Source organism: Thermobia domestica, chromosome 12, assembly GCF_964235325.1.
Source record: "Thermobia domestica chromosome 12, izTheDome1.hap1.1, whole genome shotgun sequence".
In the NCBI taxonomy this organism is placed as follows: domain Eukaryota; kingdom Metazoa; phylum Arthropoda; class Insecta; order Zygentoma; family Lepismatidae; genus Thermobia; species Thermobia domestica.
This window is the reverse complement of record NC_137465.1, coordinates 117,730,535-117,755,424: the sequence shown is the minus strand read 5'-3', so window position 1 is coordinate 117,755,424 and position 24,890 is coordinate 117,730,535. Positions and strand designations below refer to the sequence as shown.

At 34.6% G+C, this 24,890-nt stretch overlaps 1 protein-coding gene across 2 annotated transcripts in view; it reads right to left on the bottom strand.

Moving 5' to 3' along the window:
- LOC145666605 (calcium/calmodulin-dependent protein kinase type IV-like) overlaps positions 1-24,890 on the bottom strand; it is a 326,462-nt gene that overhangs the window by 63,675 nt on the left and 237,897 nt on the right. For both annotated transcript variants that reach the window (XM_081734012.1, XM_081734011.1), the window contains 2 exons: positions 12,128-12,283; positions 2,936-3,101 (listed from right to left, as the gene is read on the bottom strand). In XM_081734012.1, coding sequence (XP_081590138.1) covers positions 2,936-3,101; positions 12,128-12,283 — 322 coding nt within the window. The remainder of the gene's footprint in view (positions 1-2,935; positions 3,102-12,127; positions 12,284-24,890) is intronic.

Here is a 24,890-nt window from a genome sequence, read left to right as displayed (position 1 = left end):
CTCGAATCTTGTTACGAAAATTGTCTCAACGCTATCTTTAACGTATCCTGACCAAATTTTAAACTCAATTTCTAAATTCAAATACATATATTATGATATACTATAAATCAAGTAGGTATTTATACAGCTATGGATTAAAAGTATCGATTTAACATTGAACATATACATTTTTCATTATAGGCCTATATCTCAGATATATATGTAGATTTTTGGAAAAAGTAACACAATAGTGCAACGTAAACGAAAGATTTGTTAATGTAGCAAAACCGATGGAAGGTTCACGGCATATTAAATTATAAATACGAAAATTAGAATGAGTAAAACAAAACATTGCTAAATGAGCAAGAAAGTTTTATTTTCGTTTTATTGTTTTTATTTACTGCTCTTTTGACATAAAATTTGCTACATACATGTCTTTGCCGAGTATACACATAATTTACTAACATTATAAGAAATACCGGGCGAATTCGTTATGAAATTATATTCCTACAACAACATATTCATAGACATGTGACAATAATTTTGGACATAAGCCGTACATTACTCTATATTCACTGCACATTTAAGCCTACTACAATACAAATGCATTTAAAAATTATTGAATGATAAAGTTTGAAAAATGCAAATTGTGATTTTTGAACTGAAAAATAAAGAAAAGAATCAAAATTGCTACAGCTTTTTTTTTTCTTTTTAAAGATATAGGCTTTGTGGCATACTACTTCCTGTCCGAGAATCTCATGCTTTGTTATGGATCTTGAAATATTGGGACTTTTCGAAAGTTGGCTATGTTCAACTTTAAATATCTCAAAAGGGACACATTAAATTTCATTTGAAATACACATTTGAAAAATCTCAACTTTTCGTAAAACAATTTTTATTTACGTAGTTACAAGTTGTTAAAATTTGATCACTAAGACTTGACTAGTTTTAGTAGTTTGAGCTTTTTTATGTGGCGAAATTCGGTTTATTAGCAACTAAAATACAACTAAATTAGTGGTTCATTCTATAATTAATTATATATATTGAATACTAAAGAAATAATTTAATTTAATGTGAAGGTTGTTTTATTGTAATATTTTACTGGGACAAACTAACTGTTAATCGTGTTTTGAAGGAAATAATTATTTAAGTATTGCGATATATCATTACAATAAAACAATATGTACAACTGAACATTATATGTTTTAATATCTAATATACGAGGGACGTCTTTAAAGTAAGGTCCGTTTAACTATATCTAAGTAGAGCGCCAGAGTTCATAATTTTGTTCATGCACGCTGTGTCCCTGGCCCATTGAATACAAATAGACGTCTTTGGAATAGCGTCGACAGCGTCTGAGATTTGTGGTGTGATGAAAAGGATCAAGAAGATCGAGCGGCCCGCCACCTGTGAAATAAGATATTTAATTCGATTCCTAACTGCAACTGACCGAACTGTGACAGTGGTAGTAATTCATCGCCAAATCTGTAAGGTGTATAGTTCAAACGCCATGAGTGACAGCAAAGTTTGCAAGTGAGTGTTTAAGAAAGGGCGGGAGAATGTTTGCGATAAACCACTATTGGGCTCCACTATGTAATCACTAACGATCTTGTGTGTGAGGTAGAGATCAAGATTCGTAAAAACAGATGATTCATCACTTGCATGCTGTCAGAGAATTTTCTGCAAGCTTCAGGATCTCTCTACAAAATTATGTCGGATGAATTGGTCTCTCAGGTTGAAAACATGGGTATGCAAAAACTTGTCTCTCGATACGACAAATATTTCATCATCAACAGAAATAATGTTGAAATGTAGCTGAAGGTATATAAAAGTTCCTAAATATATAACATACTCGAAATGTTTAATAGCGTTATTATTATTGTAAAAACGGACCTTACTTTAAAAATATCCCTTGTATATAGTTTAGTCGTAGAATGAACCATGGGTCTTAAGTTGCTAATAAACCGAGTTTTGCCACATAAAAAAAAACGAACTCTAAAACTATTGAAGTCCTAGTGATTAAATTTTAACCACTTGTTACAAGAATTGTTTTGTAAAAATTTGCGATTTTTCAAATATGTTCCTTTTGAAATATTTCAGGTTAAACATAGCCGATTTTCGAAATGTTTGAAGATCCACAATAGAAGAGAATGGGACTTTCAGGTATCGAACGTTTTTAAAAAGTAGTATGTCACGAAAACTATCTAGAAAAAAATATTAACTGAGAATCTTATTTTTTCATTAAAATATTGTTAATTTCAAAAATGACAATTTTCAAACCTAACACTCAACTACTTTGTAAATGCATTTGTAGTGTACTGGGCTTAAATGTGCTCTGGACATACAATGTTGTGCATTTAATTCTTTCAAATGGTTTGAAATAAATATATTCAAAAATAAGGTAGTTACAACGTAAACAGCAAATCTTTATAAAAATCAAAACAGGCTTAGCTGCCTATACAAAATGGCTGCTTAAAGAAAAACTGAACATTTACAAAAAATAATAATGGACGCTTGTTTTCAACTATCTAAATATAGTACAACTTTGTCTACAAAAAATAATAAGTAAGAAATTTTGTCAGCAATCTTTTAATTTGAAATTGAGTGATTTCTAATGGATTATCCCATAATCAATAAAGAAATCTCTCCACAAAGAATGTAAACAAAGTATCAAAAAACTGCATGGATTATTCCCTGATTAATAACTCAATTTGTTTTTGCACAAAGTTTGAATATTGATCCCTTGAATTTTATTGAATTATTTTGAAAATTGACGCTTCATACAAAAAAAAAAAAAAAAAAAAAAACTGTAAAGTTAGTTAAAACGTGCTGTAGTTTGATGGTTAATTTCGCTCCTTTAAACTTAGCTTAAGCAGCAAGAGTTTAAAGCATCAGAAGTGCTTGTTGTTATACTTCAATATATATATTTTATGGATAGAAAAACATAGCTACTTACCGCAGTAACCTACAGTACCACATAACGTAGTCATGGTGAGATTTCCATGTAAGATTTTGCTAAGGCCAAAGTCGGCGAGTTTAAGATTAGAATTTTCTTCTTCGGATTCATATAACAGGTTTTCTGGTTTCAGGTCCCGATGAACAACTCCGTGCGAATGAAGGTACTGCAAAAGGACAAAAACAAAGTTTTTTGAAACCAAATTTAATATATTCGTCAATTAAGAACATTAAGAGGATATCTGTTTGAATATAAGTTGAAATTGAATGGAGGATTAAAGATGTATATACATGGTTCCATGTTGTTTGCAATCACTCCAGCTAGCAACTAAAGTCACTATTCTTGATCGTGTGCATAGCGATCAACTTTGATTGACAGGTTGAACGAGGAAAATATTGTAGTTTACAATGAACTAGTGACTAGTTCTTTGAAGGCTACATTTGGAAAGAATTTCTGAACAAGTTCTGAAATTTCTATTCCCTTATAACTGGCATAAGAAAAGGAACTGACCGCAATTAATCAAAATAATGCTGCTAATCACAAGCTATTACATGATACAATACATACAATAAGAAATTACTTTTTTTTTAATACTCGTTTCTATGCATATAGAAAGAAAATATCTTCATTATTTGAAGTTATAATGAATTAGATTATCCCTCCCTAACGTATCAGTAAAATTGCCATATACGGTTTGTCCATGAAGTAATAGAGAGGTATTAAACGTAGTTTTGAAACAAAGTACGATAGAGTGGTGAATTATACATCAAATTAAAGAGAAATTATTTAAAACCTCACCATTATTTTATGAACACACTGTATTTATTTCCGTTTTTAAAATCGATTTGGCACTTTTAACCTTCTCCCCCTTTCAGAGGAATTCCTATCTAAGTTGAATGTAATAGGTTGTTCAATTTTATTTGATTGTTCTTTGTTTTTCATATATTCTAAATGTTAATTTGTTAATTTATTCTATGCATGAAACAATGGAAAAAGAATCAGAATAGGAGATGAAACAGTGAGAGTTAAATGTAGTTGGAAAGGGAGTGTTGAGTAGGAATATTTCCAATTACCAATACTCTAAAATTTCTATTATGGCTAAAACAATATACATAAGGAGGAGAGTTTTTTTTTTTTTTTTTTGGTAGGCTCTAAATATGTAGATATATATCATTTGGCTGAATCTCAAAGAAAAAATAACAGTAAGCTAGAAAAAATTAGGAAAAGTTGAGAAAAATGTAAGATGGAAACCAAAAGAGGAAAGCAATGGTGAATAGAAATTGGAAAAGAAAAAGTATAGCAAGTAGGCAGTGTTTTAATGAAAATCCGAAATTTGATCGGGGTAAATAAAAGTGCAAATAAGAATAGAAGAAACAGGAACTTTTAGAGAAAATATTTTCCGAGTCAGTGATGAAGAAAAAGAGTTGTTAGGTAAGTCATACGGAGTATTGACCTATATTTAAAAAAAAAAAAAAAATAGACCCGCATGTGAAGAAAGATAAATAACAATTGAAAGTGTAGAAGAACGTGTAGTATGGAAAGAACGAAGACAATTACTTGCGTGCAACAAAACAAAAGAGAGAGAGTTGACAGAAGCTAAGAAGAGATAAATAAATAAGAAATTGTTAAAAAAGAGAGAAAGTAAATTGGTTTGTACAATACAATATGCGAGAAAAAATGTTCTATTAGAGATTTGATAAAAAGGGTCTTCGTTCATGTTTCGTCTATTCCTCTTAAACATTTAGCCCTGCTGGTGATTTATATCATTATCTCTATTTAATCTTATTATGCAGTTAAAGAAAGCTGGCGCCCAACGTGCTATACGTACTCCAAAATAAATTAAGAGGAAGGCGGGTTGCCAATCACTGCAGTATTCTTTCACGCTATTTTTAGGCAGCCAAGGTCACTGACCGCGCTAGTTGAATGTTAAATTTTCTGACAAATATTTCGAGTACTATTATTTTTGTTATTTAGAAATCATACGTTAAAAACCATGCTAGTATCTTGTTGTGGTTATAGAATTATCAGTGGCTAAACATTGGCAGACCTGATGTGTCTATTATTGCAATGCCTTCAGCAACAGCTTCTACAACTCATCACGTTTTCTGTCCAGCTGTCAGATGCCAGCTTTCCTTACTTTATTTGTTCCAACTAATTATCCGGAGAGATAATTGTCCTGGAATTTCTTTCTTTTTTCGCTATACTTTTATTCAACTATATATATATATATATATATATATATATATATATATATATATATATATATATATATATATATATATATATCCTGGTACAAATAATTGAAAGGAAATTATTGGACTGGTGCGAATTAAATGTTTGACGTCTGGTTTAAAACTCACCTCAGCAACAAAACACAGGGATGGATTAACGTAAGATAAAGTGAATAATCTCACAAACTTTGTACACGTAGGCCTGCAGCAAACATGGCGGCTACCCAGAGAGTCGGGAGGCAATGCATTATTGAAAACAAGGGTATGTGAAAGTGGACCATGGAGAACACACAATTGGGAGTGATATTTCTTTACGAATTCAAACTAGATTGTTCAGTATAGGAAGCCAAAACACGAAAAAAAAAATAATAATAATAATAACCGTTCATTTAGGCCAGGAATGCCGTTGGTTTCTCAAATTTCATCTCGGTGGCACAGAACTGAAAAGTAAGTTCCATAGGCATCGAAACACCATAGAAGCAGACTCTTGGAAAAGGATTATTACCATTGAAGATGAGTTATTCATACACTGTACCACTATCGTTAAAATGTTGGCTCTCATGGATACCACATATGTTGGCACTTACCAACAAGAATCGCCGTCTCGAGATGTGTGGTTCTCTGAGTATAAGTAATAACCAGGAAAATTTCTTGCATAGTATTGTCACTTCAGATGAAAAATGGATCTATGATACTAGTTCTAAACGGTTAAGACAATGGTTGGATAGTGATCAACGTCTAGAAAGGTCTTCTAATCCATCTCTCCACCTATAGAAGTTATTGTTGTTGGATGGTGATCTATGGTGGAAGTGATCCATTATGTCATTCTCAGGTGAGGAAACCATAAATGCTGATCCTTAGTGTACTGAACTCTAGAAATGCACCGCAAACTTATAAGGAAGCATACAGCAATGATAAGCAGACATGGTGTCTTGTAGTGCATGGCAACATTGTAAAGCAAAGGACAGTCCAATCTCTCCATGAGCTGAAGTATGAAACGCTTCCTCACCATCCTTACTTCTCCGATATCTCTCCAAGTAATTATCACTTTTTTAGGCATCTTGATCGTTTCTTGTAAAGGGAAACCTAAGCTGATGATTAGGCGGTGCAATGCGCTGTTCAGAATTTCTTGGCATTACGAACTCCAGATTTCTTTTGCCATTAAATCCAATTGTCCGCTGAGGGATGGAAAAAATATGTGGCTGCAGACAATAAATGTTTTGGTTAATCAATTATTATATTATCTTTACGTTTTTTATCTTTGGAATTGAGGAATCTGGGGCGTACATTTTGTACACACTAACCTATTAATAAGGCGCACTTATAGTAAAATATATAAATCAACATTTACCAACACTTTTGCTACAAGAAAAATATAAGAAAAATAACTGCATGTAGGGCCTAATCACTTTCAAGATAAAAGACACAATTCATCGACTACAATTAGTTATTACCCATCATCTTTCCAGAAATTGAATCACTTCCATCATGTAATCTTCCAAGTGCAAGGAGTAGCTAATTCTAAGAACCTTTTATTTGGGTTTTCATAGGATTATTAAGTAGAAGGTTAGAGAAAAATGTAAAAAAATAAGAAAGAAAGAAAAAGAAAGAAAGAAACTAACCCCCCACAACATTCAACATTCATCTCCCGGAAGATTAGGCGGAAGATGACTAGTCCTAACAGAAATCTCTCTTTTGTCTGGATCCAAGGTGGAATAGAAGTAATTATAGAAATTATTGGAAGGGCTGTAGGCCAAAAAGGAATAGATTACACAGTAAGAAACTGATAAAAGTAAGGTATAGTGTGAGAAAGAACTGGAACTATTAAATTGATGGGTGATATTAATTCTTTCCCGAGATGATCGAATTGTCTAACAACAATAGGCCATGCAAGTTTAAGGATTTGGCCCCCGGATTTGCAGCAGGGTTGGCCGAGTAATTTACTCGCAACAAATTTGCGTAATTTGCTAGTCAGAGCAGGTTGCTGTGTGCTGCTAGGTTGGGTTTTAATAGAATTATTTCAATTAAGAGGTAACCTACTTCAATGTCTCAATGGCCATATATCATCAACTAAAGCCTATTGGTTGGTTACAACCAGTGGCGTATTTAAGGGAGGATTCCGGGCTTAAGCCACCCCGAAATTTTATTTACTGTCTTAAAGTAAATAAAATATCTTACAGAATTTTCACATTTCCAGGAATAAAGTTAGCAAAGCCCCCCCCCCCGAAACAAAATCGTAAATACGCCACTAGACAGCCCTTCACGTGAAGTTCGTTATGCATATTTATAAACATCAGAAAACATGTCTGACGTTGAAATCACACTACTGAAATTGCATTAAGAAGTAATTAAAATCATGTAGTTATGTGCATGATCAGTATCGTAGTATCGTTCTATTTGGAATATACTTAATGAAAAATTTAAAAATAATACAAATTAGACTGACTGATACTCCAATTATAAATATGTTTTTAATGTAGCTTGCAATTTTACACGTATATTATAACCAAACTCTATAATTTGAATATACAGTGTATTCTGAAACTTTAAACTTTTTCTTTGAATAAAATTTAATAAGAAATAATGAAGGTTCTATTTAAATCATTGTCATAAGTCAATGCATGATTTAATGGCTTAGGTTTAAGTTGTTTATGCAATATTATTTAAATATTAAACAACTTAAACTAATTATGTGATATTTAATTATCTTTTATTAAGAAAATTATTTCTATATTAGAAGTAAGTCATCCTACTGTCTACATGAATTAATTTTTAATGGAATGTCTTTGTACTTGATTACTTGTATACGATTATTTCTGTTATATTTCTTAGTAGGAGAGCGGAGGTTAAAATCGAATCGCGGAGAATTACGAACTTTGCTAATGCTAGAATTAAGAGCTTTGCTAATTTTCAGGAAGTGGCAAAGCTCCTAAGCGTAGTGGGTGCTGAATTGTTTCTTTGCGTAACACACTCGCACGAGAGACATTGAAGTGGGGGAGAACTGAGAACCTGCTTGAAAAAATTCAGAGGAATCAATTTTCATATCTGTTATATAAAGCTAGTCAAGAAAGTTCGTCACTTTTTCATTCACTACCTTCGAACATCGATATGTCATTTAAGACGTATTTGGAAGATCAAAAATAGTCCCCTCAGCATCGACAAACTTCTGCCAACGTTCTAGAAGGCCATGGATTCCATCGCGGTAGAACTTGGTGGGCCGTTAAGCGAAGAAGCTATCAAGTACATTTTGCACCTCTATTATTGATTTACGGTGTAATGTCCGGGGAGTATGGCGGATGCAATAGTGTTTTCCATCCAAGGCGTAAAATGGTATCCCGGGTCATCCTAGACACGTGGGGCTTAGCGTTATCCTGTAACAGGAGCACCCCTTTGCGATTTAGAAGTGCTGGCTCAAGAGTTTTGAGTTTTTCTTGGACACGGCTCAACTGCTGACAGCACACAGTTGCATTGATAACTCTGCCCAACTGGTAGCAGTTCCCGATGCACGAGGCCACGAGCAGTCCACCAAACACACAGAAGGACCTTCTTCTGGTGCAGTGCTGATTTCGGGTGTTTTGGAACCGGTTCATGGGATGCTAACCAATGATGACGGCGCCGTGGAGCTTCGTACAGCACCCCATACCAACAACTGACCTTCGCCTTATCTCTATTCGCATTCAACGCACGGTGCGAGGACCAGTTGAACACAGACTTCCACATAAATCGACAGAACTTTCTTGGTTACCTTTATAAAAGTGAGTGATTAGTTGTAGCCACGTAGTACTCATATCATTTTGACATCTGTAATATTTTATTACTGGAGTTGCTTAACATTGACCTAATAATGTGTAGTATAACACTGACTTTGTTTTGTTTGTTCAGGCAGTGAAAAATTCCATTTAAGTACCGGGGGGAGTAATCCGAATGGAATGTGTGTGTGGTTCATTCGAATTTTCTCCACTACAAACTATCGATATTCATTTACATATTTCAGCAATTAAATGAAAAGTAGTTTCTGTAGGAATATTCAGTGCCAGTTGCAGGTCTTTCTAAAGACGGACAAAATTTAGTAAACATACGAGGGTTAAGTTAAAATATTAATACAGTCTCAAAATTGAACAAAAGCTTCTCCATTTTGTGCTAGGAAAAGTAATTGAATCCTCCTGTGGACAATTAGATTCACTGTTGTAAGTGTACGATGTGGTGTCATGTTGATAGCAATGAATGATTTCGACCTAGGCCTACAAAGCGTGGGGGAAAATTACGCTTGTGACCTGCGCCGCTAGAAGAAAAAAGTCAGTTATCGCAGACTAAGTGTACAATGAATTAAAAATGAAATGGAATCTTTGAATTTAAGGTCATACAATTATGCCCGTTAGACTGCGGAAGACTACAGCTAATTAAGAGACTACATAATTTGTATATCAGATGCTAGCTTTTACAAACATGTATTACCTACTGTTTGAGATAATAGTGAAATAATACATTAATTTGATAGAACATAAAAATATTTCATTTAAGATAAAAATCTTTTGTTCAGGTTTATTGTCTTTCAGAAGAAAGTCGAAATTCTTAACCATTTGGCATTACTCGTCACTACCCTTTATATTTCATATATACTTCGATAATTTACCTTCCTAAAATCAATTACTAGTAGTTCTGTGCTATGAACGATTTTTATGTTCATTAAAATATAAATATATTAAGGAACCTGGGTTACATGTATCCTTTTTTATTTTCAATTAATGTAAATTATTCCACAGTTATCGCTTTATAGCGTTTGAATTTCCAGTTACTGTACTAAACTTCAGTGCAGAATTTTACCAAAACTTTCAAAAACCAAATACAGAAATTTACAAAATGAGACGAGTTCAAGAATCGAGACGAAAAGAGAAACGATCCTTTAGGATGAAGACGAGACGAGACTTCTACAAAATTTAACGAGACGTGGACAACACTAATTCATACATTTTCAAGATAATTAAATATTACATAAATATGTTAAGCTGTTTAATACTTAAATAATATTGCATAAACAATTTAAGGTCAAACTATTATATCATGTATTGACTTATGACAATGGTTTAACATGTTCTATTACATTTGTTATATTACAACAATTTATATGAGTACCTCATTATTATTACTAGTATTTAAAGGCAGTTTCATTCCCATCAAAAAGATGGGCATGCCATAGAAGGTGACGCCTTCTCTTGAGCCAATGAAACAAATTTAAGTGCAGTAAAAAAGTATTAAGAGTGAGTATCAGGATTTATTTATTTATTTATTGCCACTGATATATAAGAATACGACGAGAGATGAAGTGATGGTAGCAATGAAGTGCTGTTCACATAATATAAGAACACATAATGTTATCTGAGACGAGGATGTTACTCTTCTGATCCCTGGCTACTCAGGGTGAGTTTAGACAATGGGAGCCCTGTTACTGAGAACAAAGGGGTGCGAAAATGAATTTATGCGCAATGGATATGCGTATGGTGATGGTAAATGCGACGATGTGAGTTGTAGGGAGGAGCTGCCTGATCACGTTCATGGAGTGCAAGATGATGATCGACTGGTGAATATGCGCAACGTGACACAGCTGGAGACTAACCTAATAGCTCAATAAGGATCAGGTGAGCGGCGTTGATACGGTGTTGAACGTAGCGATAGCAGAGACGGTAGAGTTGCTGTAAAAGAGTAGGGATAGTTGTACGGCGATAGACTTCTTGGGCCTTATGCAGAGTCGTTCTGATGCGTGATTAGTGCCATACTAAAAGATTCGACTAACATTGTTTCCTGCAGTAGTGAGGTGTTTAGTATAAAGCTAATCATACGTCAAAACGACTCTGCATAAGGCCCCTTGTGTTTGTGTTCTTGCAGGTAGTGAGTAGGCAAGGCGCAAGGCATGATGTTCGAGCATCTGTCATAGAACTTAGGCGAAGCGGATAACCGGGAGATATGTTCATGGGTAAGAGGAACAAAGACCTTCTACGTATTAACTATGAGGTTTGTACTGAGGCCCCGGGTGGTTTCTCGACAACCGCGCAACAAATTGATTCTTCTGTGTATATTAAGTTGGAGAGGTGAGCTTTCTAATTGAGGTGTTTATTAAAGGCGACTCCAAGATATTTAACACTATTTTGCAAACATAATTGTGGGCCTAGGAGTGAGCGATGTAATCGCTCAGGATTTCATGTTGGACAATATTTGTTGCATTTGAGGCCAAACAAAGTCATTTGAGTTTTAGATGAATTTAGTTTCACTTTCCAATTGAGACACGAACTAACAAATTTATTAATTGCTGGTTGTAAAGTTTCGTTTATAGATCTATCGAGGAACATAGAGCGAAGTCTGTGGTATCGCCTGCAAACTAAAGAATAGATTAGTGATGGAGGTTAGGGCATATCACTTATGTATAAAATGTTGAGTATTGGAGATAAAACAGAGCCTTGCGAATAGTGAGAACAAAACGCAGCCTTGCGGAACTTGGGCTTTCAGCGTAAAGTGGTGGGATTGAACTTAATTATTTTGTGTAAATAATGAGCGGTGGTGAAGAAAATTGGCGATAAGACGTACGTAAGTAAGAGGTAAAATGCAAAGTAATTTGAAGAGATGCCGCTGATGCTAAACAGTAGGCTATCGAATGCACGTTCAATGTCAAATCAAAGAAAACAGTAGGCAGACGCTTATTGTAATGGTTAATTAGATAGCTAAGTTGATCAGCTGCTGAATGAGAATCGAAAGCCAACTTACGTAAACGAGAGAGTAGCATAGCTAATGATCTTGCGTAATTAGTAGCATAATTTATAATCTTGGTAAAAAAAAAAAAAAAAATGTATACTAAAAGAGGATTAAAGTCTAAACATGTGGCTTTCACCACTCTAACCCCCTATAGATTTTCTCTGGTTACCTTTTTATAATGAACATTTTTTTTTTAAAATAACGGACACTACTTTACCTCCAATGCAGTAAGAATCTGTCGAACAGCTACGGCTGCGTCTTCTTCACTATAATGACCTCTCTCCACAATGCGTTCAAACAATTCACCACCAGTAACTAATTCCAAAACTAACTGGATTTCTGTGACTGTCTCAAATACTTCACGCAGTTGTATCTGAAATAAAAGGAATTATTAACTAAATTTCCAGTTCTGAAAATAAACAAGCAGGCTACAAAGTTGTTGACATGTATTAACACAACTTGCTGAGTATTCTAGTGGTCAAATTGAAAATAAATTACTAAAACCAGTGATGTCATTGAAATTATTTAACAGCCGGTTCTATGATTAGTATAATAACTTTACTTAGTCTGTAAACATTATTATTATTATTATATCTATTATTATTATTATTATTATTATTATGTGTTAGTATTTATTTCACTGCTCTAGTAACAAATGTCACACAGTGTTGTTAGTTTCGTAACACGCGATTTCTGATTAGATGCGAAATCTTTCGGCAATTAAAATAAACGTTTCTTCTGGTTATTGAAACATAGCAGGGAGTAGTGTGCAGTAATACCAATCCGAAAGTTGATAAAATCCCTTTTTGAGAGTCAGAAAATCACATTTTAGTCTTGAATTTCCAACGTTATTCTAATTACCAGAACATCTAAAACAAGGAAAAGAGAAACTATTGTGTGTCACTCACTTTCTTTAACACATTAGTAAATTTTCCGTTAATTCTGATTTACGTTTATCAACTAGTTTATGAAAAAGAACCTTCGTTAATTCAAAGAGAGAATTGAATTGAATTGAATTTCAGTTTAGCGTCCCTTTCAGCAGCGAGGCTATATGAGACGTGGACCTACTAATTAACGTGGAATCCGAACCACATGAGCTCCCGCCGGGAAAGAGAGAATTGAAAATATTGTCGAAAACAAATACATTTTGATTCAGAATTTACTTTTTTTCATCACCCTTTTGTGCTGTAATCTTCTACTGAATATAACGAAACTAGATAAGCTTCGATCTTCACTTATTTCATGTGGAATGTTTGGGAAGTTCGCTGTCTCTTGTTTCGTATTTTATTTTCTTCCGTTAATATATATATATATATATATATATATATATATATATATATATATATATATATATATATATATATATATGTGTGTGTGTGTGTGTGTGTGTGTGTGTGTGTGTGTTTCAAAAAAAGACCGACAACGTTTGGGAGGTGATTCCTGACACTAAGATAAGACAAAAAGCATAGACCCACCTGGGTGCACAAATGCTTCCTTTCGGAGTTATAGGCTGCCGAAAACATAAAGAAATGAACTTTAAAGGTCCGTAGCTCCAAAGTTATGGGACCTACCTTAGTCGGGCCAAGACTTCACTTAGGAACTAGTATGCGCCCCATCCAAAAATCCAGGTTTCAGAATCCTGCGGTACTTTCGTAACAGTTTTTATAGAGGTAGTGATGAGTATTTTAATTATATGCCCCTGGTCAAACTACCTCTATAAAAATTCTGGTTCTCTATAAAAACTCTCTTCCTTGGTTCTTGTCTTTTTTTCTTTACATGTCATGAGTAGGGTCTATACATTAATTTTCCACACTAGCATTAATTTTCCAGGAACAAAAATTGACAACTAGCATTGATTTTACATTTAGGGAAGAATCATTAGTTTACTTCCTAGTTATAGAGAATTGTGTTGGTGTTGATAAATCAAATTATAAAGAATCCCGTGAAACCTCCCTTTTCCCCTATTTGAGAAATCGGTGTAAAAAATCCCACAAAATGGGATTTTCGCCACGAATTGGCATCATGGTACTGTGTCAGTAGCGATACACAAACATCAGGAGCATCATTTCGTATCGGTTTGAGTCAGTGCGACGCAAAAATGTGCATTTCTGATGGGAAACTAAATACTTGTTACAGGAGTAAACTGTGAACATCGTCAGAATTACATTTCATTGATGAGATGATGTAGAAAATTAAAATGACATGAGTCAACTGCAGCTTGTCTTAATGGTTCTCAAAAACACTGCTAGAAAATTATTTTTTTAGTGAGTAGGCCTACTGGATCTAGATGTGAAGAGAGAGTTTTAGCAACCGATTCGGTTGAACAGGCTGAATGATACAATAGGCTATAACCGTTAAGAACGCGAACATGAACAAAATGAAATTAGATGTTCGTGTAAATGTAATCCATTAGAACCTACTTTCTTCAATTCATCTATAGTTATCGCAAGGAGTCATGAAGTTCAATCTACCAATTTCAGTACCCAATAAAACGCGACTGTGTATCCCAATCGTCAACCACCACTCATGAAATTTTGCCAATATCGTCTCTCGCGCTAAACGAAGAGCCTCTCCTAAGAGTACACTGTTGTTGCATTGCCACTAAGTTTCGTTTTATTTTTGTTGTTGTTGTTGTTGTTGTGTTATATTTTGCTATTATTGTTGTTATCATTTAACTAGAATAATTGTTAGTATTCGTGTTATAGTTCTATAAATGCTTTCTTTTGTCGCTTGTTCGCCATCTTCTAAATTTGGCAACATTATTGGTGCACTTCTGCTTTCCTTGTTTTCTCAAATAAGCGTTCGGAAGACAGCTCCACGAATCATATCGAATTCTTCCGATGTAACACACGTAAGGCAAAGCAGTTCTTTGATTGGTGTAGAGTCGAGGCTCCAGGAGTCGTCGTGGTTACTATAGTAGAGTATCAGCCAGGATGCGAATTACCGAGGGATTTTTCTCCTCAATCATTTTGATCTCTCCTAAAGAGACCAAATGAAGTATCCCTGTCGAGGATGCTTGTTTGCCCCGTTAAACCGTGTTTAGTGCATAAAAGTTTGAGCAAAATATATTGTCAAATTAAACTGATATTTGTGCTTTGATGTAATTTTTAATCTGTTATCTATATCCCGAAATGAAAAATTTAAACTATTTATTCGCTTTTGACTTTTTTTTTTTTTTTTTTAATTTTATACTCACAGCTACCACAATTTATGCATCCCCTCCTGTTTTCGCTGTCGCTCACTTTGACTATTGATTGTGCCTATAGATGTAACTTGGAATCGTATCCTCATACCATTAAGTTCGTCGGCGGCCGTGAATTTGGACGACGATGTTATATACTAACTACACATGACAAAGCCATGTATGAATCTGCAAATCTCTTACATCGTAAATACACAATGTAAGATACTATCAACCCTATACTCAAACACATTTGGAAAAAATTAGGTGAGGGCATCTCAGGTAGTTATACATAGTTTATTTAGTTAGTGTTGTTAAGTTCATTGATTTATTCGTTTCATTTTTGTTCATTACTGTTGTCAAATAATCATATATTTTTTTCATATTTGTATGGGAGGGAATCTTGTTTCATTTTAAATTATTGCATCTTTAAACCTCTAGAATTTAGAATTTTCGGCTTTCAGCATCTATGATCATGTTAACCCGTTAAATATGAGGAATGACGTCCCTCGGCGATCACACTATCCGAGGAAAGGGAAGGAAGAAAGGCTTGAGGAAGGAAGGGAGCGGCCTGGGACACATATGTTAGGTACCACCCCGGCATTTGCCTGGCGTGAATGAGGAAAACGCAAGAAAACCTCTGACAGTGTTCAGTTACTTGGCGAAACTGTCACACATTTATTATTTTATAATAAAAGTTACTTTGCTCAGCAATTTGTATTTTAATGTAAGAAAACCTCACTCACGATAGTGGACATGAAAACGCTTTTACATTTTTTCGACCGAATGTTCCCATTGGAAATCGAACCCGAGACCACTCGCACCAATTCAAATCTCTGTCTGCCTCATTTTACCCCCACAAATATTAATAACTTAATCCTCGTACAGTCGTATCAACCATGAACGGGTGTATACTTGGGCATTACTTCAATGCAATACAGCCTATATTATTTTTTTTACAACTGGTAGGATTTTTGACATTTTTACGGTGACTCAGTGTTAGAACGCTCACCTCTAGTGCTAAGGGTCTGTAGTTCGATCCCAGGCCAAGTGAGATTTTAGTGGACGTTCATAGATTTTCTCGAGATTCTCCAGTTCCCTCCCACATGCTCATTCCACCATTTACTTTATTATCCTTCATTTTAATTAATCATCCGTCTGTTTAGTCTAAATGGTATAGCAATAAGACGTGAAAATGGAATATTTTATTTCATTTTTATTTATATTAGTGCTACAGTATAAGTGCACGCACTTTTGCTGTGCACGGTCAGGGGTTCGATTGCTGGTAGAAAAGCACTTTCAGTACTGAATCAATTATTATGCAATAGAGAAACTATTTGAACTAAGAATTAGTGAACTTCGGTTATGAAAGCCTGAAAAGAAAATTGCATTGGAATCCTATGCGCTAACCACGTATAACCCATTTGGAAGACAAAATATGACTATGGGCTTTCATACCAGTTTTGTTTTTCTTCTTCTTCTTCTTCTTATATTATTATTATTATTTAGTTTTTACGCACTTATTGTTCTTGCTTCAGGTATTAATATTTTTCCATAGGTTCCACAAACAGTTCTTTTAAGTTCCTCATATCAATATATTTTCTGTTTACGGGAAATCCATCTCTTAAGCACCTTTCGTAACACTGTTCTCTACTTACGAATTCAGGTCGTAGAACTGCATTATCATACATCATGAATTTATATTCAAAACATTGACGTAAGGAAGCTACTAAAAAGTTCATTCACGTTTCACTTACAGAGAAATGCAACACGTATGAAATGCATCAACTGCCTTTCGTAAAAGGGAACTTGTCTGCATGCCAAATTCTTTTCTAAGTAATACTCATCCTTATTTGACAATAATGAACTTTGCGTGTCGTAGCCAAGATATAAAAATGTTAATGCTCCACCCGAGGTATTGAGTCTATTACAATAATATATGCATTAGAAATTAGGACACTCGTATTGTTGATTGCTGCTCCACAGAGATTTGGAAATTTGACGTAGACTACACGAAATATAGATGAACCTAAAAGTTTGTGGTGAATAAATATGTCACAAAATAATATAGCAGTCAATAACGATTAAAAATGAAATGAAACGATTATAAATATTTAAGTTAAGGCCCGATGGTTATATCCTCTCTAGAACAGTGGTTCTCAACCTTTTTTGACTGAGGACACACTTTACTGATCGTCCAGGGCATCGCAACACATTTGTTTGATATTTTTATTATAAATAATAATAATAATAATATCTGTTATAACAGTGAAACTAATTAGTTTTTATAATGACTCTATGTAGCACTGAACATTATTCCTAAAGCTGGAAGTGTTGACTGGTGCAGTCTGACTCGATTTTCACTATTATTATTATTATTATTAAATTAAATTCTAAAAATTTTGCGACACACCTTAGGGGACTGCGTGACACACCAGTGTGTCGCTACACATCGATTGAGAACCACTGCTCTAGACTAAAGTAGAAGGGTGAAATGATGACGAAGGAATTGGTGGAGTGAGAATGTGGGGGAAAACTGAAAAACCCCGAGAGAATCCACGGATACAACGTTGTACCCCCAGAAAATCACATGGCCTTGAATGAAACTAGGGACCTCTCGCATAAGAGTTAAAAGCTCTACAATTTAGTCGCCGTTTCCCCTGGCAATGACTGATTACCAAGACTGGAAGAGGAGGATTGCGAGTGGTTTGCCATTATTGTCACTGACTATTTTACTTCTCAAACAAATACTGTACAACTAACTTCGGTTGTCAGAAATAGCGCACATTTGTATCCGATGGCGAACTTCTGCCAAGGACCATAACCTCGGAGAGCCCCCAGTCAAGGGACAAAATGGTTACATTGAGGACACAGGACAAGGAAAATAATACAGCCTGTGAAGAGAAGAAAGTTGTAATCCAAATTTGTAATTATTAGAAATGTAAAAATTATAATAATCTGTAGAAAAGAGCAGAGTTAGTGCGTAGCTATTTCATTTTTGTAAATGTGGTTCGGATCCCACGTTAAGCTGTAGGTTTAAAAAAAGTCCGAACCATGAGCTCCTATCGAGAATCAAACTTGGAATCTCACGAACAGAAAACAAGCAAATTTTCCAGATGGTGTGATGAATCCAGGTGGTTGGTTTAAGCAAGCGTAAACAGAACGTGAAGTGTGTTAGCAAGAAATGTCCCAAGTTGAAAAAATAAACGTAATGAAATCTTTAGAGCTCTTTTCACATGTTACGTAAGAGTCGACAGCTGTCGGATCCATTGCCAACAACGAATCGACTTCAGACTAGTTAATTAAAGAGGTTTTCAAACATTCAAAGTAAGAGGATGACAAGTGCTTCCGTTGATGCTCTACTCTGCAAGAGAAAATGCATAGCGACATAGCATAATATTCATAAATGGCAATAAATTTTACTGTAACTTCTTCCGCATGCATTCAAAATTTTACTTCATGTTATCCTGGGTCATGACAATCAAAGTTACTTGTCTTTTGAGTGGATTATTTTGAAGAATCTAACATTTTATACTCTCAACTAAAGACCAAAATTGAAATATGCTACACAAACAGCCACCTCTAATATTTCTTGGTTACATATACAAGAAGGCGTACACGAATTCCTTCCTCAATCCAGAATATAGTAGGTTACGCAGCATATCTTACTTTCAGAACAGAGATCCGCTTGTTTCTTCCCTACCATAAATTAACATATTAAGTGTATAAAGCAAGATTCTCCAGAACTCTAGTCTGGGATAATATTCAGGACTAAAATTTGCCATGACATGCGGCAAAGTCCTATAATTTATCAGCAGCACATCTTAGATAGTGTGGCGCAAGATGTTCAGTTCTGTACGCCTTGACCTCGAATTCTGGTCTATAAACCAATTACAAGTCCCAAATAATATCTCCCACGGATTTCAGGCAGATAGTTATGCTATTAAAATTACTACTTTAACATATACAGTGTGATGTATTAACCAGTACATAACTTTTAAGAGAAACTCTCATGAAAAAGAACATTGGAAATTCATAGCTAAGAAATTACCAGATTTCGAAAGCGTGAGAATATACATTTTAATGTTGAGTATTACCAAAACTATTAGCTGCAGAATGAAAGTGACGTGTTCGTGGCAAAATCTCATATACTATATTCAGGGATTGCATAGTGTCAAATTGTACAATGGTGGTACAAGGGATTCTCCAAACGGTGTAAATGCCCGTTGAACATTCTGATGAATGTAAGAATATGTATATACGTTGAGTAGCAACCACGAACAATAATATTTTGTCCCAAGACAATATATTAAGTAGGATAATGTGAGCGAGTATTTAGATACATACGTGATTATACCTAGGTAATATAACATCAAAGTGGCAAATTGTACTTATCAGATTTATTGATTATATACCAGATCCTACATTGTATGGTGTTCATCCTGAAAGGATTATATATACATTCAACATGGCCTGCACCAGAACGTATATGAACCGCTTATTGCAGAAAGCAAACATGTCCAACATTTACACATTTCCTTTTTTGTGACGATAATGATTTGTAATAGGTCAATGCATCGTTTAGCACCGAAATGACACTTGTCCGCTCAATAACAATGTGCATCTCGAGGCCTTCAATTTTCCGTTTACTGAAGAAATGAAACTTGTCCCGAACGAGTTCCCTATCGGCAGTAAATGAGACTTTGTAGTTTTCCCGTTAGAGGTCACTCCTTCATGTCCAATGATAGGGATTTCGGGATAATACGAAAGAAGCTGAGAAAAGAGGGAAACTACACAGTGGATGACGTTTGCGACATACTACCTAAGATGTGCTGCTGATAAATTATGAGACTTTTCCTGGCAAATTTTAGTGGAAAGTCCTAAATATTATCCCAGACTAGAGTTCTGGAGAATCTAACTTTATACATTTAATATTTTAGTCTACGGTAGAGAAGAAGCAAACAGATCTCTGTTCTGAAAGTAAACTATGTGGCGTAACCTACTATATTCTGGATTGAGGAAAGAGTTCGTGTATATTTAACCAAGAAATATTAGAGGTGGCTGTTTTTGTAGCATATTTCAATTTTGGTCTTTAGTTGAGAGTATAAAATGTCAGATTCTTCAAAATAATTTACTTAAAAGACAAGTAGCTTTATCTTGACCTAGCATAACATGAAATAAAATTTTGAATGCATGCGTAAGGTGTTACAGCAGAATTTATTGGCACTTATGAATATTATGGTATGTCGCTATGCATTTTCCCTTGCAGAGTAGAGTATCAACGGAAGAACTTATCATTCTCCTACTTTGAATGTTTGAAAACCTCTTTAATGAGTTGTTGAGCTCATTAGAACTTCCTCGACCACCTCCAACAAGTTTTCCATTGTTCAAATGAAAGCGACTGATTTCATTAACTAGAGTTCCTGGTTGCCTGAATTTTACAAAATAGCATGTCTGAGCGATGACTTTTATGGAAAAAAAAGTCGCTAAACACCTAAAAATGACTTTCGGTATTTCAAAATACCACGAGATGTACTTCTCATCTGTAACTTCATATAGTGTTCAGTGTAACATGACTATTGGTGGCTTGATAGTGGATACTTTTAGGCCGAGGAACTCTTCTAAACACTCTGTCCTGCCCATAAACAACAAGAAAATGGATGACATCAAAAAGAACGTTCGTCTACATACGTCAAGAAAATATGCTATTTTGAAGTTCAATAGCATCCTGGCCTATCACAACGGAAACACGTTCTGACGACAAAGATGACTGATTATTTTGTAGGTACACAACTCATATATTATTCAGAAATGTTTAACAGCTAGGTTTTCTTCCAATAAAGGATATTTATCAATTTCATGGCCGTTTTCTTTAATCAATTCCATTCACAATTGGTTTGAACAATGCATTTACTGCAGAAAGGAAACATGTCCAAATTACAAAACAGTGCCCCTCTATCCTCTTACGTGATACTCAAATTTGGCATGTGTATTAATCACGTATACGTCTATCATTAAAGGAAAAATAAATGTTATGGTTGAAACATCGTAAAGACAGTTTTACTCAGTTTTTTTTTTCTCTCCTGTGAAATTACGAAATGTGGACATGATTGCTTTCTGCAGTAAGCGGTTCATATAAGAATAAGGACAGCGAACTAAGAATATTTTTGAATATTTCAAGTGTTTTTCGAATTGTTAGTCCAGGCTCCGCCCATAAGACCCGTAGGAACAGCGTGTCTGACGACTGTTCTCTTCTGATTTGAAGTTTAAACTTAAAAACTAATCAAAAAATCATGGGTAGACATTTTGGAAACCGGTGGTTTGGTTGCAGTGTTGCCACCTCTTATATCACATTTTCCCTTGTTGTCGGATATTGCATAAGGAAATTTCCTTGCTATATGCATGAATACTCTTTCTAATCTGGAATTCGTGCTTCAAGACCAATAAAATAACCATGGGTAAACATTTTGTGAAAGCAGTTTGTTTGCAGTGTTGCCATCTCTCATATCACATTTTTTTACTCATCAGATGCTGCCGTGAAAATATTTCTTGTTTTGCGCCTGACCTTTCTCTTCTGAATTGAAGCTTATGCTTCAAAACTAATGATAAAACCTGAGTAAACATTTGGAGAACCGATGGTTTGTTTGGAGGGTTGCCATTTCTTTATCTCACATTTTTTCCTAGTCGGATGCTGCACGAAAATTTTTCCTCATTTTATGCATTGTTGCCGTTAAGTAGCGTAATTTTTTTTTTTTGTGAAACTATTACTCAGTTGAGAAACGCCTTTCTAATATATGCCTAGTAGGCTGAATGGTTAGAAAGTACGGTATATACTGTACTAGGATAAAATTACTATAGAGATGAAAATAATTATTTACACTCATTTAAATCTTTCGTTTATTGTGTGTGTCCACAATATAATTTGAGTTATACAGTAGAAAAATTTGGCTCTATGTCATATTTTACACGTTATTGAAAATTGGGAAATAAGTGTAACAATTTTGACATTTAAATCTAATTTAAATAACCTAATACTGCCCAATATAATAGTACCTTCTACTCTATCTTAAATTTATAACACAAATGAAATTGTAGAGAGGTAAAATGTATTATTTTTAGTTTTATATGTGACACTTGAGGGAATTTAGAAAACAAAATAATGGTGGTAAAAGTCTGTGACAATTGTAGTGACACTTAAAGAACCTACCCAAAGAAATAATATAAATGTATACTAATACGTAGTAATCCAGATAGAGAATAGTAATAGAATCACGAAAAAAGAGTAACATTACAGTTCGTGATACTCGTGTGTGACACATCAGCTTAGAAACCCTACGTGTATTACTGCATATTACAAAACCTACACAGTGGTGGAAAAATTACTACTAATATTCCATTTGAGCCGATAGATGCAAATATGGAAGGGTACTTATTTTCGCAGGAAGAGTTACACTTGCAGTAGGATAAACAGGATGTTGACGATTTCTGGTATTGATACCATCTTGTATTATTTACAACCACAGGTTATTGTCAAATCGTCAGGAATGATATTTAGGTTTGAATCGTGTAAAAGTTCTCTTTCATCTACAAAATTCCATTCGAATTCTTCCGGATTCAATCGTACAGATGACCTATAGTGGATACACACATATACACTTGCTAAAACGAACGCTTGATGTAGATGAAGTAGGTGGTAGTGTCAACAGATTAACAGTTTGCTGATTTCATATGTGTGGACACGTAATTCATCACAGGATATGCACAATGTACCTGATTTCATTACTTGAACCAAGTACTCCTCCACGAGCTTATAATCGTCGTTTGTTGGTGGTATACGGTACCAAAATGTCTAAAAAATCTTTCAGGATGAACCTTCAGGGATGCTGCTTTTGTTCCTGCCTTATTAATCATATCACAATCTGTTAGTATGTGTGTTGCAAGAATGACATAACATAATTCGCCACATGAAGTCACCAGGGTATCATTGGGAATAATATCCGTTTCTGACTTACGGAACCACAACTCGGACAAGTCATATTCTTGGAACATTCGATGGAAATGAAGCAGTAGAACAAAGACAACCGTAATCGTTTGGCATTACTATGACACATTGTATACTAGTTCTCAAAATATGTAGTGAAAGTGGAATTATTCGTAAATTGCTTCTTCGATGAGGTTTGTCAAGTCTTCGATTAAAGTTTGTAGTGTAGTAGTGCTTGGAAGTACTAATACAGGAGTTTAGCCATCCTTCCCCAACTAAGCCCTAACTAAGACATGCCGTTCCTATGGATATTATGAATTGAGCCTGTACTATGTATGAAATCTATCACACGTTGGTACAGATCCTCGCTTATATTGCACATCAACGCTTTTCACACGTCCAAAAAACTTAAAATGATAAAGTGCAGTGAGCGAGCAGATCGCGAAAATTGTACCAAATGTTTCTACCTGTTAGTCTACAAATACTTAGTTTAGATTCTTATAGCCAGAGCTTTGGTGCGGGAGACCCGGGTTCGATACCGGTAAGAGCTCATATGATTCAGATCTCACGTTAAGTTGTTGGTCTACGTCTCATATAGCCTCGTTGCTTAAGGGTGCACTAAACTCTAATCAACCAACTAACCTTATATCCAGAGGCACGTGTGTGTATATATATAATCTCCGGCAATTAGCATATGTAAATTAATTGATTTGTCGTTAAATTATTTTCCCAAAAATGATAATTAAGGAAGTCCGCTTTTCGGACATTGTCTTAAATCATATACTTATTTCGACTTTGTATAGAAATATAAAATCACATAAACCTAGAAATTTCTTGCATATTTCATATATAAGAGTGTACCTTTAGTATGTTCTCGTCTCTTGTACACATATGTTTTTAAAAATAATCGAAATAATGAAAATAGCAACTGGACGCTACCGTGAGCACACAATAAATCAGAATAAATTCAAATCTCATGAATTCCCAGTTGTCAAAGATATTTTGTGCTACTTTTGTATTTTAAAAACGTTATTTAAAAAAACCTCATAAAAGCATAAACACTTTACCATTCTCTACTTTTCATTTTAAAAGCACATTTTCCTCGCATAATAAATCATCGGAACAGGAAAACGTTATAAAAATGCACAATAGAACGCGCATTTCACATTAGCGAGTACAAAAACGGCGCAATTCGTGGAATAATGTGCACTATAAAGAGATTTCAAATGACAATATTTAAAAAGAATGGAAGGAAGGAAAAAATATAAATCATCATCTCAACGAGGGTTGTGTTGTGTAGTATTGTTATTTTTGAATTTTACGGGGAATGGTTTCGATATGTTTTAAAGCAACGAATATAAATATGCAATAATTATGCACCCATTTTCTTCAATGGTAGTTTACGAGGTCGGAAAATATTTTTAAGCGACTTTATACCGCGCGATGCTTTGATGAAAGTTTTCCGGACTTGAGTTTCCAGTTACGGAATAGAATTTTCGGTGTTAACTGATATCGTAAGAGTTTTACGGACCTCAATTGACAGGTACCGAATTCCTGGCTAGAAAGCCAAAAATAACAAGAATGGAATGAAATGTATACTAATAACATCACCATATTATATATATATATATATATATATATATATATATATAATTACCTCCCGCCTTCCCCTGTTGGCGATGGTGATAGTCAGACTTTGTTAGCTCAAGATATCAAAGACTCAAATAAATGGAATACGAGTTTCAGCATTTTCTCCCTATTTGAATGTTATCAGAAAATGCTGGGGATGAGTTAGAACGTAGTTGGTCAATTTCTGAA